The sequence below is a fragment of the Lynx canadensis genome, chromosome B3 (assembly GCF_007474595.2).
Source record: "Lynx canadensis isolate LIC74 chromosome B3, mLynCan4.pri.v2, whole genome shotgun sequence".
Classification (NCBI taxonomy): Eukaryota; Metazoa; Chordata; class Mammalia; order Carnivora; family Felidae; genus Lynx; species Lynx canadensis.
Genome location: NC_044308.2, coordinates 133,075,567 through 133,093,666, shown reverse-complemented (window position 1 = coordinate 133,093,666; position 18,100 = coordinate 133,075,567). Strand labels below are relative to the sequence as shown.

Below are 18,100 nucleotides of genomic sequence, written 5' to 3'. Positions count from 1 at the left end.
TTGAGCCCCGCATTGGGCTCCACACTAGCAGTGCAGAGCCTTCTCGGGATCCGTTCTCTCTCCCTCTTCCTGCTCCTGCCCAGCTTCCTCTCTCTCTCTCTCTCTCTCTCTCTCTCAGCAAATAAATAACCCCCCCCCCAAATTTACATTGTTTTTTAAATTTTTTTCATTAATTATTTTGAGAGAGAGAGCACGAGCAGGGGAGAGAGGCAGAGGAAGAAAGAGAGAAGGGGGTGGGGGGGAGAATCTTAAGCAGGCTCCAGGCTCAGCATGGATTCTGGGATCACGACCTGGGCCAAAATCAAGAGTCCCAGATGTTCAACCAAGTAATCAACCCAGGCGCCCCTTTAAATTGTTCTTATAAGGGTGCTCTCTTAAGCCCAATTCTCCTATGCATCTGTAGCACCGAAAATATCTAACATGCCCAGATTCCTTCTGATTACAGAAACATTACTATTAAGGTTTGATTTTCCTAAACCCTCCATATAACTTATTTTTCTGGAGTAGAAAGACATGGAGCACTGGGGAGGACTATCAGCATCCCCGCTCTGCAGTCATCTGCTAAGGAGGCAGATGCTGCTCCAACTAATTGAGATAACTTAGAGCCAGGGGTTTTGGTAGAACCTGAGGTGTTTTTTTAATTAAAAAAAATTTTTTTTAATGTTTATTTATTTTTTGAGAGAGAGAGAGAGAGAGAAAGAGTGCACGCAAGCAGGGGAGGGGCAGAGAGAGAGAGACACAGAATCCGAAGCAGGCTCCAGGCTCTGAGCTGTCAGCACAGGGCCCAGTGCGGGGCTTGAACTCACAAACTGGGAGATCATGACCTGAGCCGAAGTTGGACGCTTAACCGACTGAGCCACCCAGGCACCCCAAGGTATTTTAAATGGTAAACGGAATTCTGGATATCTCACGTGGCTTTAAGTTGGATTTGCAGTCACAACTCACATAATAGCTAACTTTCATCAAGTGCTCTCCATGGGCCAGTCACAATGCCAACTAAGCACCTTATTAAGGCTCATTTAATCTAACGAACATTTTGCAGATGAGGAAACTGAACCTCAGAGTTTGATTAATGTGACCCACTTAGTGACGGTGCGAGTTCAGGGGTCAACCGGAATCCCAGCTCCTACTACTTTCTGAACAATTCCACATCCGGTCTCTGCACTTCCGGGTTCTAACAGAAGCCTTCCAGTATCAATTACGGCGATGTGGCTCCGCCCCACCCCGCCCCGCCCCGCCCCTCCTCGCCCTGCCAGGTCCCCGGGTCAAGCCCCAGGGAGTGCGAGTGGGAAAAACCACACTTCCCAGAGTGCACCGCAACCGCGAAGGCCTCACTACCGGCGTCCGCTCGCCGGCGCCATTTCTGGAGAGGGGGACGGCGGTGCGGCCTGCCGTCATGGCGCTGTTCCCGGCCTTTGCAGGCATTGGTGAGGCTTCCGGTAGCGGCAGCGCCAGGAAAGGTAAGGAAACAGAAGGGGTGAAGAAGTCACCCGGCGAGATTACAAAGGAGTTTCTCGGTCTTAGGTCTCGGTCCTTGCCTTGGATTTGTTTATCCCTTTGTATCCCAGAGTTCTCAGCGGCGCTGCAAAGCCTTCTGGGAAGGGCTCCTGGCCTCGTCCTGGCTTCTGGGTTTGAGTTGCGGAGTAATGGATGGAGAAAAAGAGACCGAGGAGAGGCCCTGGAGCTGGGACTTGCATGTTGTCATGCTTTTGGACCTCATTCTTGCGCTGAGCCTCAGTTGCTTCATGTATAAAACGTAGATAATAGTACCCTACATTTCAAGGAGATTCCTGATGTAGATGCTGGGTGTTCTTACCACATCTTTCTTCCTTTCCCGTGTTACTGATTTCTGAAATGCTTATTGGGTTATTTTCTGAAATGCTTATTGGGTTCATAGCTTTTGTCAGACTCAAAGCTAGGGATTAGGACCCAAAGCCTAATCAAAAAAGCAAGTTCTTTCCGCAAGGGCGCAGGTGCTGGGAGTCAGAACTGTTTATTGAGGGTCTCCTGGGTGCCAGGTGATGGTATTACATATTCGTTTTAAGCCTTAAGCATTCCCAGGAAATCTGCATTATTAACAAGTGAGGCACAGTGAATTGTAATGTAGAGTATTTAATCCTAAATCGTACACCCACGTGGCAGAGTCCAATTGTGTCTGGCACCTCTTTTTATATCCTTTCTAGTTCACACGCTTCTTTTTTGGTAATGCTTCTCATAATTGTGAGTCATTTCTTATATAGTTAGTGTAGTTTTTGGCTAGCCTTCGCTAGACCCTAACCTCCATGTGGTCAGGGACAGTGTCTATACATGATAGCATACTTAGCCCCTAGCACAGGTCCAAAACGTGGTAGGGTATTCAATAAATGTTTGCTGAATATACAGACCAATAATAGGTATTTCACAAAGTAACAGAAAAGGTAAGATGTTATAGGTGGCACAGGTGAGCTATTGCAACATGGGAATTTCAAAGAAGGCTTTATATAGGAGCTAACTTTTGCGAGGGGTCTTCAAGAGGGTAGGATTTGAACAAATGGAGATAGTGGAAGGGCATTCCAGGGCCTTCAAAGACACGCAGGAAGGAAATCATGGGACCTATGCAGAAAACTGCAAACAGCCCAGTTTGGAAATACAGAGGCATGAAGAGGAGCCTTGGGAAAGGTGATTGAGACTGATGGTAAGGAAGGGTGGTGACTTCAGTAACTGCCAAGGGGTTATCCTTTACTGGGGGAAGGTGAAATAGAAGGTTTAAAGGGGAGTGTCGCTCTTGACATTTATCTTAAGATATTTATCGAATGTCTTCTGGGGGTCTTCAGCATCAGGATAGTGTTTGTAAAAGAGCTTTTTATGAAAAAAAAATCTAAGCATCACTTAATGAAATTAAGTGTAATTCTTTAATGTCATCTAATTTCTAGTCTGTTCAGATTTCCCGACTTGTCTTGCAAATGGTCTTTTAATGTTGGTTCAAGTCAGGATCCAAAAAAGATACAACAGTGTATTTTGTAGATATATCTCTTAAGTCTCTTTTTAATATAAAACAGTTTCTCCTTCCCCTCCATTTTCCCTTGTGATTTATTTGTTGAGGACACTGAGTCATCTGTCCTATGGACATTTCCCACCAAATCCTCCTGGTGTCCTTTAGCATGCTTCTCTATCCCAGTATTGCCTATGAGCTGGCAATTAGATCTAGAGAGTTAATTAGATTCAGGTATAATGTTTTTAACTGAAAATACTTCGTTGGGGTATTTGCTATTGACCGAGGTGACAATTATTCTATAAACTTCCTGTCAACACTATTGGGATACCCTGAAATACAGTTCTGGCAGGAACGACAATGCTTGATGTGTTCTCTTTGCCAATTTTCAGAAAATGAGTTGGGGTCCTTACAATTTTTAGAGGTGACCAATTAGGTGTTTCTTTTTTCCCCTGCTTTCGTTACAGACTATTGAATTTTTAACACTTATATTTCAATCCATTGCAGATATTTTTTCTATTGCTCACATTGTCCCATCCGTGGCTAATGGGAGTCTAATTAAGTTGGTATGTGTTTTTTTGACATGACCCAGATGTCTTTAATTGCTTTCTTGCTTTCTGGTCTAAAGGATGCCCAGAGCTCATCACTTATATGTTCCATTATGGCCTGGAACTGGCTGTTTCTCTAAAAACCATTGTTTCTTTTAGTGGAAAATGGTTCGGGGAGGTTGAAACCACAAATTGGTGTTCGGAGTGCTAGTTGCACTGGGTTGCCATTATTTCTAGACATTTTCAGTGGTCAAAACCAGGAAGAGAAAAATACATCATGAATTCACAGTGATATTTCCGGGCCAAATTGAAGATCGTGAGATTTTTACTTAATTTCTTTTTATTATGTAATATGTAATTTGTATATAAATTTGTAATTTAATATTTGTATTTCTTCTTACACTGAAAATCTTAGTTCCTAATGCCATCAATACAATTATGTATATGTTAAAAATAACAGTAGTATTGTGACTAATACTAAATAGTTTGGGGCGCCTGGATGGCTCAGTAGGTTAAGCGTCCACCTCTTGATTTTGGCTCAGGTCATGATCCCTGGTTCGTGGGTTCGAGCCCCACGTCAGCTCCGTGCTGATGGTGCAGAGCCTGCTTGGGTTTCTCCTTCTCTCTCTCTCTCTCTCTCTCTCTCTCTCTCTCACCCCTTCCTCATGCATGCTGTCATGCTCTCTCTCTCCCTCTCTCAAGAAATAAGCTTAAAAAATAGTTTAGTATTTCTTTGTGATTCTTTTTGTCCTTAGGACCTATCCTGCAGCAGATGTGTGGTCAAATTACTGTGTTTTAAGATCACTTGAAGTAATTCTCTGTGGTGTTATCAACAGTTTGTTATACAGTTAGGTATATTTTTAATTTTTAGGGATTGCTTTTTTCTTCTTTTTGAATCGGTCCTGTTTTATAGTGTTGTGAAACATTTACATGGTTCTGAGGTTGAAAATGTAAACCGGGTATATCCAGAGAAATAAAGGCTTCCATCTTTGTTCCTCCAGCCTGTTACTTTCCTTACTCTGCAAGTTAGAATTTTAATTAGTCAATGATATCCTTCCATTTTTTTTCTCCCTTAATATGAGTGACTATATTCCCTTCTTTAATGCCTACTGGTCTGCATTTTAGCTTGAATCCCAGAGATCACCGTACAGCATAGTATGAGATCTTCCTCATTTCTTTTGACTGATGCACAGAACATCATCGTGTGATGTCACATGGTTTATTCAAACAATCCTCTGTTAAGGACATTTACACTGTTTCTGGTCTTCTTTTGTACATAGAAGCACCGGACTTCCTTTTATATTTGGATTTCAGTAGACACACAGTGTTACCTTAGTTTCAGATGTACAACATGGTGATTCAACAACTCCATACCTTACGCTATGCTCACTGCAAGTGTAGCCATCATCTGTCACAGTGCAACACTATTACAATCCCATTGACTACATTCTCTATGCTGTGCCTTTTCTTGCTGTGATTTATTCATCCCATAACTGTAAGCCTGTATCTCCCACTCCCCTTCACCCATTTTGCCCATCCTCCCATCCCCCCCTTGGCAACATCAGATCTTTGTATTTAGAAGTTTGATTCTGCTTTTTGTTTGTTTTCTTTTTATTTTTAAAAAAATTTTTAAAAATGTTTTGTTTAGAGAGAGTGCAAGCAGGGGAGGGGCAGAGAGAGAGAGAGGCAGACAGAGGATCCAAAGCAAGCTCCGTGCTGACAGTAGCGAGCCCGATGTGGGGCTCGAACTCACAAATGGTGAGATCACGACCTGAGCCAAAGTCTGACGCTCCACTGACTGAGCCACCCAGGAGCCCCTGCTTTTTGTTTGTTTATTCATTTGTCTTGTAGATTCTACACAGAAGTGAAATCGTGTGGTATTTTTGTTTCTCTGACTTCACTTAGCATGATAGCCCTTTCGGTCCATTTATGTTGTCCCAAATGGCAAGATCTCATCCTTCTTTATGGCCGTCCTTTTTTCAGCCTCAGAACCAGGATCTGAGCTCAGGCAGTCCAGCTTCAAAACCCGTGCTCTTTTTTTTCTTAATTTATTCTTTTATTTTTGAGAGAGAAAGCGGAAGTGGGGCAGGGGCAGAGAGATGGGGGGACAGAGGATCCGAAGCGGGCTCTGCACTGACAGCAGCGAGCCCGATGCGGGGCTCGACCTCATGAACCGTGAGATCATGGCTTGAGCCACCCAGGCACCCCCAAAACACGTGCTCTTAAATACTCCTCTTGGCTGCTGATCTTTAGAACCCTGGCTCTGACTTTGTCACTCTTGTTCGGAGCTGTCTACTGTCTGTCTGTGGCTGTTAGGAGAAGCCCAAACTCTGACACCTTTTGAAGGCCCCTAACCTCTCCAGCTTCCTTTTGCCCCCAGTTGCTCTCCCTCCCAGGGGTCCAGACATAATAGCTTGCTGTTTCCCAGAGCCCTGTGTTTGCACTTTCAGGCCTTTGTAGCAGCCATTTCCTCTGCCCAGACTCTCCCTAGCAGATTACCCTCATCCTTCAGGTCTCGACGGAGATGTTCTCCCAGGCAGCCTTCTCTGACCCATACCTGGTTGGGACCATGTGCTCTCCTTGTACCCCATGTATTTTCTTTATCTTGACATTTGTCACGTTGTGTGTGACTGCCAGTGTGTCAGTACCCTGAGAGTCAGGTTGGGTTTGTCTTGTTTGCTTTGTGTTCCTAGCTCCTAGAAATAAGAAATAAAAATAAAATAAAATATGCCGAATGAAAGGAAAGAGAGACTTAGAGATTAAATATTTTGTTAAGAGTTGCCCAACCAGTAAACGGTAAGGCCAGTATTTGAACACAGCTCCTTCTGACTCAAAGACTTGTGTTCTGAGTCACACTGTGATATTAGAATGTTGGGGGTTGGGTCGTTTAAACATTACTTTTGGGATCCCTGGGTTCTCTTCAAATTGTAGGTTAGCTCTGTAGAAGGGCTGACTTTGGTTAGGTTCTCTGTAATCACCTTAAACTCAGTGCTTAGCCATGTTTGCTGGAGCTTTCTGAACAAATGTTTCCTCCCTCAGTTTCCTTGTCAGAAAATAAAGGTTTCGATCAAAATGAAGAGCTTGACTCAGTCTTACTAAAGGGACAATCCCCTTCCCTAATATATATGTTCGTTTGTTATAGTCAGCCTTAGAAATGCCTTTTTGAATGATTCCTGGAGGGGTGGTGCTCACCTGAGTTCACTTAAACCAGTGAATCAGTGCTATTTTATTACAATAGAATGGGAAGGGGGTGAACTTGGATATTTCATCCAGTTGTGATTCAAAAAATGTTAAAAAATTTTTAAATCTGTTCGTGGTGATTTCTTCATCCCTGTATCCAGTGGAATTGAATTAAAGCATTTTCACTAGTGATGGAGAGATAGCATTATATAATAAACTTGTGATAAAAAGAATGTCAACTTACTGATGATTCATTATATAATTTTCTGTAAAATTACACATGCTGTGGTTCTTCTTTTTTTTTTTTTTTTATTTGTTTATCTGGAGGGAGAGAGTGCGTGCATTTGATTAGGGTAGAGTCACAGAGAGGGAGAGAGAGAGAATCCCAAGCAGGCTCTGTGATGTCAGTGCAGAGCCGGACACGGGGCTCAAACTCACAAACTGTGAGAACATGACCTGAGCTGAAATCAAGATTCAGATGCTTTACCGACTGAGCCAGCCAGGCTCTAAAGCTCCTAAAGTGTTTTTTTGCCTGATGCTTCCATGCTTCCTTTCTTAGGAGTGTGTGTGTGTGTGTGTGTGTGTGTGTGTGTGTGTGTGTGTGTGTGTAGCAGAGTGCTCATTTCCAGGCAGGTTCAACCTATGCTCATTTACCAGCCTGCAGGGACAAAAGGTTTGTCAGCCAGGCAGCTTCTCCATTTAAACCCAAGCATGTTGTATCCTGCTCAACCTGTCCGTAATATGTTACATCCTGCATGGTGTTGATGTAACTATCTAAATACATAATATTTGTTGATATAATTATCTAAATACATATTTGACTTCTGTCAAAGGAACTTGTAAATTGTGAGGATGTAAGTAAATATAGAAAAAGACTGCATTCTGATTAATAAAGCATTGTTTAATCTCAGATAACTTTCTCCAGGATTCCATATAGCCAAAATTTAATTTCACAATGCACATGTGTTATGTGAACAGTAAGGTTATGATTAAGTATAAATACCATATGAGCAGAGAGACCTGGCCTGCCTTAGTCACTCTCTACCCCGAAAGCCTAGGACTGTGCCTGGCCACATAGTGGGTATTCAGTACTTCATTCTTTAATGATTCAATCTCCATTTGCAGTGAAGACTGGAAGAATTAAAATGGTTGTACTTTATACCTAGATAATGGCATACTTTTGACAATCTCAAATTGCTTCAGTTCAGTATATTAGGTGCTGGGGATACAAAGATAGGAAGATATGGCTCAGATCCTCACTCATTTTGTTTTTTCAACAAATATTTATTGATCCCAGTTGCTTTGTGCCAAGGCCCTGTGCTAGGGGTTGGGAATACAGGAGTGAGTAGTCATGACCTCTGCCCTCATGTTGCACTTAGCTTGGAAAGGAAGGGATAGGAGGAGGGTGGGAGCTGAAAACTCGGATGTAAGAGTTGTAAACCAATTTCCTTATTTGGCAAAATATTTTTGTCTTTTTCTTTTTTTCATTCTCTGTGCTATCACAGGAATCATTACTAATCCAGTCTCTGTAAAGATTTTCTTTAGTCAGCCTTTTTTTTTTCTTTTAATGTTTGTTTATTTGGGGGGGGGCGGGAAGAGCAGAGAGAGAGGGGGGGACTAGAGGATTCAAAATGGGCTCAGTGCTGACAGCAGAGAGCGCGTTGCGGGGCTCCAACTTCGAACTGTGAGATCATGACCCGAGCTGGAGTCAGGTGCTTAACCAACTGAGCCACCCAGGCGCCCCTGGTCCCTGTAAGGATTTGAGCTGTGGACCTTAGAATGAAGTGGGAAGACGGCCCCGCAGGTAATGAGATCACAGAATGAAAATCTCCACGGTGTATGGTGGAGAGAACTGGGCAGAGTGCAGATCGAGCCTTGGGTGTGTGCCCTTGGCCAGAGGACTGGACTTCTTCGGACCTCCCATGTTGTTCTGTAAATGGGGGAGTGGTGCCCGGGCTGTGCTCTGGAGAGCCTTCTCAGACCTGCCCCCTCCCTCTGAACCCCAGGAAGCATCCCTGCTTTTGCTGTTCTGTAGGTTGGGCTTCTCGGGAAGATTTTGTTTAAGCGGCGTTTTCTTTAGCTAAAAAAAAGTTTTAAAATCCCTCAACTGATTATCTCCAAAATTCCTGCATGCCTAACATCCAGTGATGATTACTTCTAATATTCCATGCATGTTCACTGCTAATGTGCTACCAGGACCAAAAAAAAAAAAAAAAAAAGCAGTAAGCAGTAACTTGTCAGGTAGAAATACCATTTGCCCCGACAAAAGGTCATTTGATTGAAATGAAGGTCACAGAGAAGGTCAGTTATGATTTGGGTTAGAACCCCAAGCGTTTTAGTTCTGTAAACATTACTTTTTTTCCCACAGTGGTCTCATTTGGCAAAGCCTTGATTGTTTCCTTAAAAACCCTTTTTCTTATTTTTGGAGGACTTCTGAAGGACTTTGGAGAGTTACACACTTTATGTTGTTTTGACCTCTGTGTTTCTTTACATTTCCTCCACGCTGTCCTCACTGTCTCAAATATTTATGTAAAATATGTAATATGTATATGTATGTAAAATATATGTTGAGAGCACCTCTCTTTGCATATTGCTTGTTCCGTCCTTTCCTTTGTTCATGACACAATGCGGTTGTTTTGGCAATAATCATGATCTCAGTGAGCTACAGAAACTTTTCACATACCTCTTGCCAGGGATCAGATCCAGACCGCAGAAGGAAAAGGAAACAGTAGGAAAGAGACTGCACGAACAGCTGTGTAGCCCTCAGTGGGTATGACCTTACAAATTACCTAATTCCTTTGAGCTTTAGTTTCCTTCTGTACAATATAGATTGTAATACCTCCCAAAGAAGATTGTTTTGATGCTTAAAAGGTATAACGAGAATGTAAAGTGCTTTACGTGGTGTTTAGCCTACAGTAGGCACTTAAAGAGTTACAATCCTTCTCTTTCCCTTTTGTTTTAATGTCCCTTTCCTCCTTAGGAATTTTCCTCCCTCCCTCCCTGTCTCCCCTCTTTTCCACAAATATTTATTAAACGCCTCCTGATGTTATGCGAGGCATTGCTCATGGTCCCATGGATACAGCAGTTGAGTAAAACAAAGTACCTGTCATCACGGGCACACATTCTGTTCCTTCCTCCTAAGATGCAGTAACCATCAGGGACTAGAACAAAGAATATGTAAAGCACTCTGCCAACCCAATACTAAAAAGACAACCCAATTAAAAAATGGGCAAAGTATTTGACTATTTCTGTTCAAATATTAGCCAATAAACACATGAAAAGATGCTTAGCATCATTAGTCACCAGAGAAATGGAAACCAGCAGCACGATGAGAAAAGACATCACACCTACTAGGATGACTATAATCTATAACAAGTTGCCAAGGATTTGGAGAAATTAGAATCCTTCTACATTGTTAACGGGCACGTAAACTGGTGCAGCCACTTTGGAAACCAGTCTGGCATTTCCTTAAAATGCTAAGCATGAGTCACCACATGACCCAGCGATTCTGGCTGTCTAGCCAAGAGAAATGAAAACATGTGTCCATATAAAAACTTGTACATGAATGTTTATAGCTGCATTGTTCATAACACCCAAAAAAGGGAAACAACCCAAGCGTCCATTAGCTGATCAGTGGACAAAATGTGATTTACCCGTAAAATGGAATATTATTTGCCGATAAAAAGGAACGGCTACTAATACATGCTACAGTATGGATGAACCTTGAAAACATTATGCAAAGTAGAAGAAGCCAGTTACAAAAGACTGTATGCTGTATGATCTCATATTAAATGTCCTGGGGGCGCCTGGGTGACTCAGTCGGTTAAGCATCTGACTCTTAATTTCAGCTTGGGTCATGATCTCGTAGTCGTGAGATCGAGCCCTGTGTCGGACTCTGTGCTGAGTGTGGAGCCTGCTTAAGATTCTCTCCCTCCCTCTCCCCCTCTGTTTGTCTCAAATTAAAAAAAAAAAAAAATCATATTGTCCCAAACAGGCAAATTTGTAGAGACAGATTAGTGGTTGCCTGGGGGTGGGAGAGCCAGAGATGAGTGATGGTGACTGCCAATAGGTCTGGGGTTTCTTTTTGGGATGATGAAAATGTTCTAAAATTATGGTGATAATTGAACAATTATATATATATGTATATATATATACACACACACACACACATATATATGTGTATATACATGTATATATATGTGTATATACATAATACATATCTATATATATGTACATATATATGCATATACATATATACACACACACAAGCATATATATATATATATAATCTAAAACACAGATATTTTTTACTTAAAATATATATTTTTTTAAGTAAACCCTATGCCCAACACGGAGCTGGAATTCATGACCCTGGGGTTAAGAGTTGCACACTCCAGGGGCACCTGGGCGGCTCAGTCAGTTAAGTGTCTGACTTCGGCTCAGGTCATGATCTAGCGGTTTGTGAGTTTGAGCCCCACGTTGGACTCTGTGCTGACAGCTCAGAGCCTGGAATCTGCTTCGGATTCTGTGTCTCCCTCTCTCTTTGTCCTTCCCATGCTCATGCTCTGTCTCCCTCTGTCTCTCAATAATAAATAAATGTTAAAAAAATTTTTTTTAAAAAGAGTTGCACACTCCACCGACTCAGCCAGCCAGGTGCCCTGCCCAGTTCTAAATATAGTAAAACCTTGGTTTGCAAGTATGATTTGTTCTGGAAACATGGTTGTAATCCAAAGCACTTGTGTAGCAAAGTGAATCTCTTCATGAGAAATCATGGAAACTCAGATGATTCCACAACCCCAAAATATTCACATAAATGATACAGTACCATAATATAATACAAAATAATAAAGAAAACATATAAAGAAAAATAAATTAACCTGTACTTACCTTTGAAAACCTTCGTGGCTGGTGTGAGGGAGACGAGAGAGGAGGGTTATTGTGTAGGACGAGTTTCACTATCACTAATGGAATCACTGCTGTCTGTTGGCTCAGTGGAATCTTTTTCTGCATGGGGCTGTTGTATACGCTCACACGGAAGTTGACTACAGTATTAATGAACTCTTGTCATATACTGTATTTAATGTAACTGGCAATAAGGCAGCAGAGGAAAGCGTCTATATCTGCAAGGAGCCTGACCTAGAATGAAGCTAAGCATTCCTAAGCTTACTCTTGAATGGAAAAGCAGAGGACTGTCTGTAGGTGCTTTGAAGTGACAAAAAATACACTAGTACCAGTCGTGGGCACCTTCCAACGTTCTGAACAATCACTGATTTCTTCCAGACACCACGGCCTGAGACCGAGCATGGGAGATCACCCACAATCCCTCAGTGAGAGAGAGAGAGAGAGAGAGAGAGAGAGAGAGAGAGAGAGGAACCATTGGCTCAGTTGTGATCATGTGACATTCTGAATCACGTACTACTTGTATTGTAAGACACCGTTTGTTTATCAGGTTAAAATTTACTAGAAATGTTTGCTTGTAGGAAACAACCAACAAAACTAAAAGGCAACCAACGGAATGGGAAAAGATATTTGCAAATGACATATCGGACAAAGGGCTAGTATCCAAAATCTATAAAGCGCTCAAAAAACTCCACACCCGAGAAACAAATAATCCAATGAAGAAATGGGCAGAAACCATGAACAGACACTTCTCTAAAGAAGACATCCGGATGGCCAACAGGCACATGAAAAGATGCTCAACGTCGCTCCTCATCAGGGAAATACAAATCAAAACCACACTCAGATATCACCTCACGCCAGTCAGAGTGGCCAAAATGAACAAATCAGGAGACTATAGATGCTGGAGAAGATGTGGAGAAATGGGAACCCTCTTGCACTGTTGGTGGGAATGCAAATTGGTGCAGCCACTCTGGAAAACGGTGTGGAGATTCCTCAGAAAATTAAAAATAGACCTACCCTATGACCCAGCAGTAGCACTGCTAGGAATTTACCCAAGGGATACAGGAGTACTGATGCAGAGGGGCACTTGTACCCCAATGTTTATAGCAGCACTCTCAACAATAGCCAAATTATGGAAAGAGCCTAAATGTCCATCAACTGATGAATGGATAAAGAAATTGTGGTTTATATACACAATGGAGTACTACGTAGCAATGAGAAAGAATACTACGTAGCAATGAGAAAGAATGAAATACGGCCCTTTGTAGCAATGTGGATGGAACTGGAGAGTGTTATGCTAAGTGAAATAAGCCATACAGAGAAAGACAGATACCATATGTTTTCACTCTTAGGTGGATCCTTAGAAACTTAACAGAAACCCATGGGGGAGGGGAAGGAAAAAAAAAAAAAGGTTAGAGTGGGAGAGAGCCAAAGCATAAGAGACTCTTTTTTTTTTTTAATATGAAATTTATTGACAAATTGGTTTCCATACAACACCCAGTGCTCATCCCAAAAGGTGCCCTCCTCAATACCCATCACCCACCCTCCCCTCCCTCTCACCCCCCATCAACCCTCAGTTTGTTCTCAGTTTTTAACAGTCTCTTATGCTTTGGCTCTCTCCCACTCTAACCTCTTTTTTTTTTTTTTTCCTTCCCCTCCCCCATGGGTTCCTGTTAAGTTTCTCAGGATCCACATAAGAGTGAAACCATATGGTATCTGTCTTTCTCTGTATGGCTTATTTCACTTAGCATTACACTCTCCAGTTCCATCCACGTTGCTACAAAAGGCCATATTTCATTTTTTCTCATTGCCACGTAGTATTCCATTGTGTATATATACCACAATTTCTTTATCCATTCATCAGTTGATGGACATTTAGGCTCTTTCCATAATTTGGCTATTGTTGAGAGTGCTGCTATGAACATTGGGGTACAAGTGCTCCTATGCATCAGTACTCCTGTATCCCTTGGATAAATTCCTAGCAGTGCTATTGCTGGGTCATAGGGTAGGTCTATTTTTAATTTTCTGAGGAACCTCCACACTGCTTTCCAGAGCGGCTGCACCAATTTGCATTCCCACCAACAGTGCAAGAGGGTTCCCGTTTCTCCACATCCTCTCCAGCATCTATAGTCTCCTGATTGGTTCATTTTGGCCACTCTGACTGGCGTGAGGTGATACCTGAGTGTGGTTTTGATTTGTATTTCCCTGATAAGGAGCGACGCTGAACATCTTTTCATGTGCCTGTTGGCCATCTGGATGTCTTCTTTAGAGAAGTGTCTATTCATGTTTTCTGCCCATTTCTTCACTGGGTTATTTGTTTTTCGGGTGTGGAGTTTGGTGAGCTCTTTATAGATTTTAGATACTAGCCCTTTGTCCGATATGTCATTTGCAAATATCTTTTCCCATTCCGTTGGTTGCCTTTTAGTTTTGTTGGTTGTTTCCTTTGCTGTGCAGAAGCTTTTTATCTTCATAAGGTCCCAGTAATTCACTTTTGCTTTTAATTCCCTTGCCTTTGGGGATGTGTCGAGTAAGAGATTGCTACGGCTGAGGTCAGAGAGGTCTTTTCCTGCTTTCTCCTCTAAGGTTCTGATGGTTTCCTGTCTCACATTTAGGTCCTTTATCCATTTTGAGTTTATTTTTGTAAATGGTGTGAGAAAGTGGTCTAGTTTCAACCTTCTGCATGTTGCTGTCCAGTTCTCCCAGCACCATTTGTTAAAGAGGCTGTCTTTTTTCCATTGGATGTTCTTTCCTGCTTTGTCAAAGATGAGTTGGCCATACGTTTGTGGGTCTAGTTCTGGGGTTTCTATTCTATTCCATTGGTCTGTGTGTCTGTTTTTGTGCCAATACCATGCTGTCTTGATGATGACAGCTTTGTAGTAGAGGCTAAAGTCTGGGATTGTGATGCCTCCTGCTTTGGTCTTCTTCAAAATTCCTTTGGCTATTCGGGGCCTTTTGTGGTTCCATATGAATTTTAGGATTGCTTGTTCTAATTTCGAGAAGAATGCTGGTGCAATTTTGATTGGGATTGCATTGAATGTGTAGATAGCTTTGGGTAGTATTGACATTTTGACAATATTTATTTTTCCAATCCATGAGCAGGGAATGTCTTTCCATTTCTTTAAATCTTCTTCAATTACCTTCATAAACTTTCTATAGTTTTCAGCATACAGATCCTTTACATCTTTGGTTAGATTTATTCCTAGGTATTTTATGCTTCTTGGTGCAATTGTGAATGGGATCATTTTCTTTATTTGTCTTTCTGTTGCTTCATTGTTAGTGTATAAGAATGCAACTGATTTCTGGACATTGATTTTGTATCCTGCAACTTTGCTGAATTCATGTATCAGTTCTAGCAGACTTTTGGTGGAGTCTATCGGATTTTCCATGTATAATATCATGTCGTCTGCAAAAAGCGAAAGCTTGACTTCATCTTTGCCAATTTTGATGCCTTTGATTTCCTTTTGTTGTCTGATTGCTGATGCTAGAACTTCCAGCACTATGTTAAACAACAGCGGTGAGAGTGGGCATCCCTGTCGTGTTCCTGATCTCAGGGAAAAAGCTCTCAGTTTTTCCCCGTTGAGGATGATGTTAGCTATGGGCTTTTCATAAATGGCTTTTATGATCTTTAAGTATGTTCCTTCTATGCCGACTTTCTCAAGGGTTTTTATTAAGAAAGGGTGCTGGATTTTGTCAAAGGCCTTTTCTGCATCGATTGACAGGATCATATGGTTCTTCTCTTTTTTTTTGTTAATGTGATGTATCACGTTGATTGATTTGCGAATGTTGAACCAGCCCTGCATCCCAGGAATGAATCCCACTTGATCATGGTGAATAATTCTTTTTATATGCTGTTGAATTCGATTTGCTAGTATCTTATTGAGAATTTTTGCATCCATATTCATCAGGGATATTGGCCTGTAGTTCTCTTTTTTTACTGGGTCTCTGTCTGGTTTAGGAATCAAAGTAATACTGGCTTCATAGAATGAGTCTGGAAGTTTTCCTTCCCTTTCTATTTCTTGGAATAGCTTGAGAAGGATAGGTATTATCTCTGCTTTAAACGTCTGGTAGAACTCCCCTGGGAAGCCATCTGGTCCTGGACTCTTATTTGTTGGGAGATTTTTGATAACCGATTCAATTTCTTCGCTGGTTATGGGTCTGTTCAAGCTTTCTCTTTCCTCCTGATTGAGTTTTGGAAGAGTGTGGGTGTTCAGGAATTTGTCCATTTCTTCCAGGTTGTCCAATTTGTTGGCATATAATTTTTCATAGTATTCCCTGATAGTTGTTTGTATCTCTGAGGGATTGGTTGTAATAATTCCATTTTCATTCATGATTTTATCTATTTGGGTCATCTCCCTTTTCTTTTTGAGAAGCCTGGCTAGAGGTTTGTCAATTTTGTTTATTTTTTCAAAAAACCAACTCTTGGTTTCGTTGATCTGCTCTACAGTTTTTTTAGATTCTATATTGTTTATTTCTGCTCTGATCTTTATTATTTCTCTTCTTCTGCTGGGTTTAGGCTGCCTTTGCTGTTCTGCTTCTATTTCCTTTAGGTGTGCTGTTAGATTTTGTATTTGGGATTTTTCTTGTTTCTTGAGATAGGCCTGGATTGCAATGTATTTCCCTCTCAGGACTGCCTTCGCTGCGTCCCAAAGCGTTTGGATTGTTGTATTTTCATTTTCGTTTGTTTCCATATATTTTTTGATTTCTTCTCTAATTGCCTGGTTGACCCACTCATTCGTTAGTAGGGTGTTCTTTAACCTCCATGCTTTTGGAGGCTTTCCAGACTTTTTCCTGTGGTTGATTTCAAGCTTCACAGCATTGTGGTCTGAAAGTATGCATGGTATAATTTCAATTCTTGTAAACTTATGAAGGGCTGTTTTGTGACCCAGTATATGATCTATCTTGGAGAATGTTCCATGTGCACTCGAGAAGAAAGTATATTCTGTTGCTTTGGGATGCAGAGTTCTAAATATATCTGTCAAGTCCATCTGATCCAATGTCTCATTCAGGGCCCTTGTTTCTTTACTGACCGTGTGTCTAGATGATCTATCCTTTTCTGTAAGTGGGGTGTTAAAGTCCCCTGCAATTACCACATTCTTATCAATAAGGTTGCTTCTGTTTATGAGTAATTGTTTTATATATTTGGGGGCTCCGGTATTCGGTGCATAGACATTTATAATTGTTAGCTCTTCCTGATGGATAGACCCTGTAACTATTATATAATGTCCTTCTTCATCTCTTGTTACAGCCTTTAATTTAAAGTCTAGTTTGTCTGATATAAGTATGGCTACTCCAGCTTTCTTTTGGCTTCCAGTAGCATGATAAATAGTTCTCCATCCCCTCACTCTGAATCTAAAGGTGTCCTCAGGTCTAAAATGAGTCTCTTGTAGACAGCAAATAGATGGGTCTTGTTTTTTTATCCATTCTGATACCCTATGTCTTTTGGTTGGCGCATTTAATCCATTTACATTCAGTGTTATTATAGAAAGATACGGGTTTAGAGTCATTGTAATGTCTGTATGTTTTATGCTTGTAGTGATGTCTCTGGTCCTTTGTCTCACAGGGTCCCCCTTAGGATCTCTTGTAGGGCTGGTTTAGTGGTGACAAATTCCTTCAGTTTTTGTTTGTTTGGGAAGACCTTTATCTCTCCTTCTATTCTAAATGACAGACCTGCTGGATAAAGGATTCTCGGCTGCATATTTTTTCTGTCTAGCACCCTGAAAATCTCGTGCCAATTCTTTCTGGCCTGCCAAGTTTCAAAAGAGAGATCAGTCACGAGTCTTATAGGTCTCCCTTTATATGTGAGGGCACGTTTACCCCTTGCTGCTTTCAGAATTTTCTCTTTATCCTTGTATTTTGCCAGTTTCACTATGATATGTCGTGCAGAAGATCGATTCAAGTTACGTCTGAAGGGAGTTCTCTGTGCCTCTTGGATTTCAATGCCTTTTTCCTTCCCCAGTTCAGGGAAGTTCTCAGCTATGATTTCTTCAAGTACCCCTTCAGCACCTTTCCCTCTCTCTTCCTCCTCTGGGATACCAATTATGCGTATATTATTTCTTTTTAGTGTATCACTTAGTTCTCTAATTTTCCCCTCATACTCCTGGATTTTTTTATCTCTCTTTTTCTCAGCTTCCTCTTTTTCCATAACTTTATCTTCTAGTTCACCTATTCTCTCCTCTGCCTCTTCCATCCGAGCCGTGGTGGTTTGCATTTTGTTTTGCATTTCCTTTAAAGCGTTTTTCAGCTGCTCGTGACTGTTCCTTAGTCCCTTGATCTCTGTAGCAAGAGATTCTCTGCTGTCCTGTATACTGTTTTCCAGCCCAGCGATTAATTTTATGACTATTATTCTAAATTCACTTTCTGTTATATTATTTAAATCCTTTTTGATCAGCTCATTAGCTGTTGTTATTTCCTGGAGATTCTTCTGAGGGGAATTCTTCCGCCTGGTCATTTTGGATAGTCCCTGGTGTGGTGAGGACCTGCAGGGCACTTCCCCTGTGCTGTG

The 18,100-nt window shown here is 41.5% G+C and overlaps 1 protein-coding gene across 6 annotated transcripts in view; it reads left to right on the top strand.

The window, feature by feature from the left end:
- Positions 1 to 1,279: 1,279 nt before the first annotated feature.
- Positions 1,280 to 18,100, top strand: part of NRDE2 (NRDE-2, necessary for RNA interference, domain containing) — a 57,285-nt gene continuing 40,464 nt past the window's right edge. For 3 of the 6 annotated variants that reach the window (XR_003969662.2, XR_003969661.2, XM_030319773.2), the window contains exon 1: positions 1,286 to 1,460. Coding sequence is in view for 3 of the 6 variants with exons in the window: in XM_030319773.2 (XP_030175633.1) it covers positions 1,397 to 1,460 (64 nt within the window). In the remaining 3 variants the exon portion in view is untranslated. Of the gene's footprint in view, positions 1,461 to 18,100 lie in introns of all 6 variants that reach the window. The other 3 variants (XR_003969663.2, XM_030319772.2, XM_030319775.2) reach the window with 3 other exon arrangements.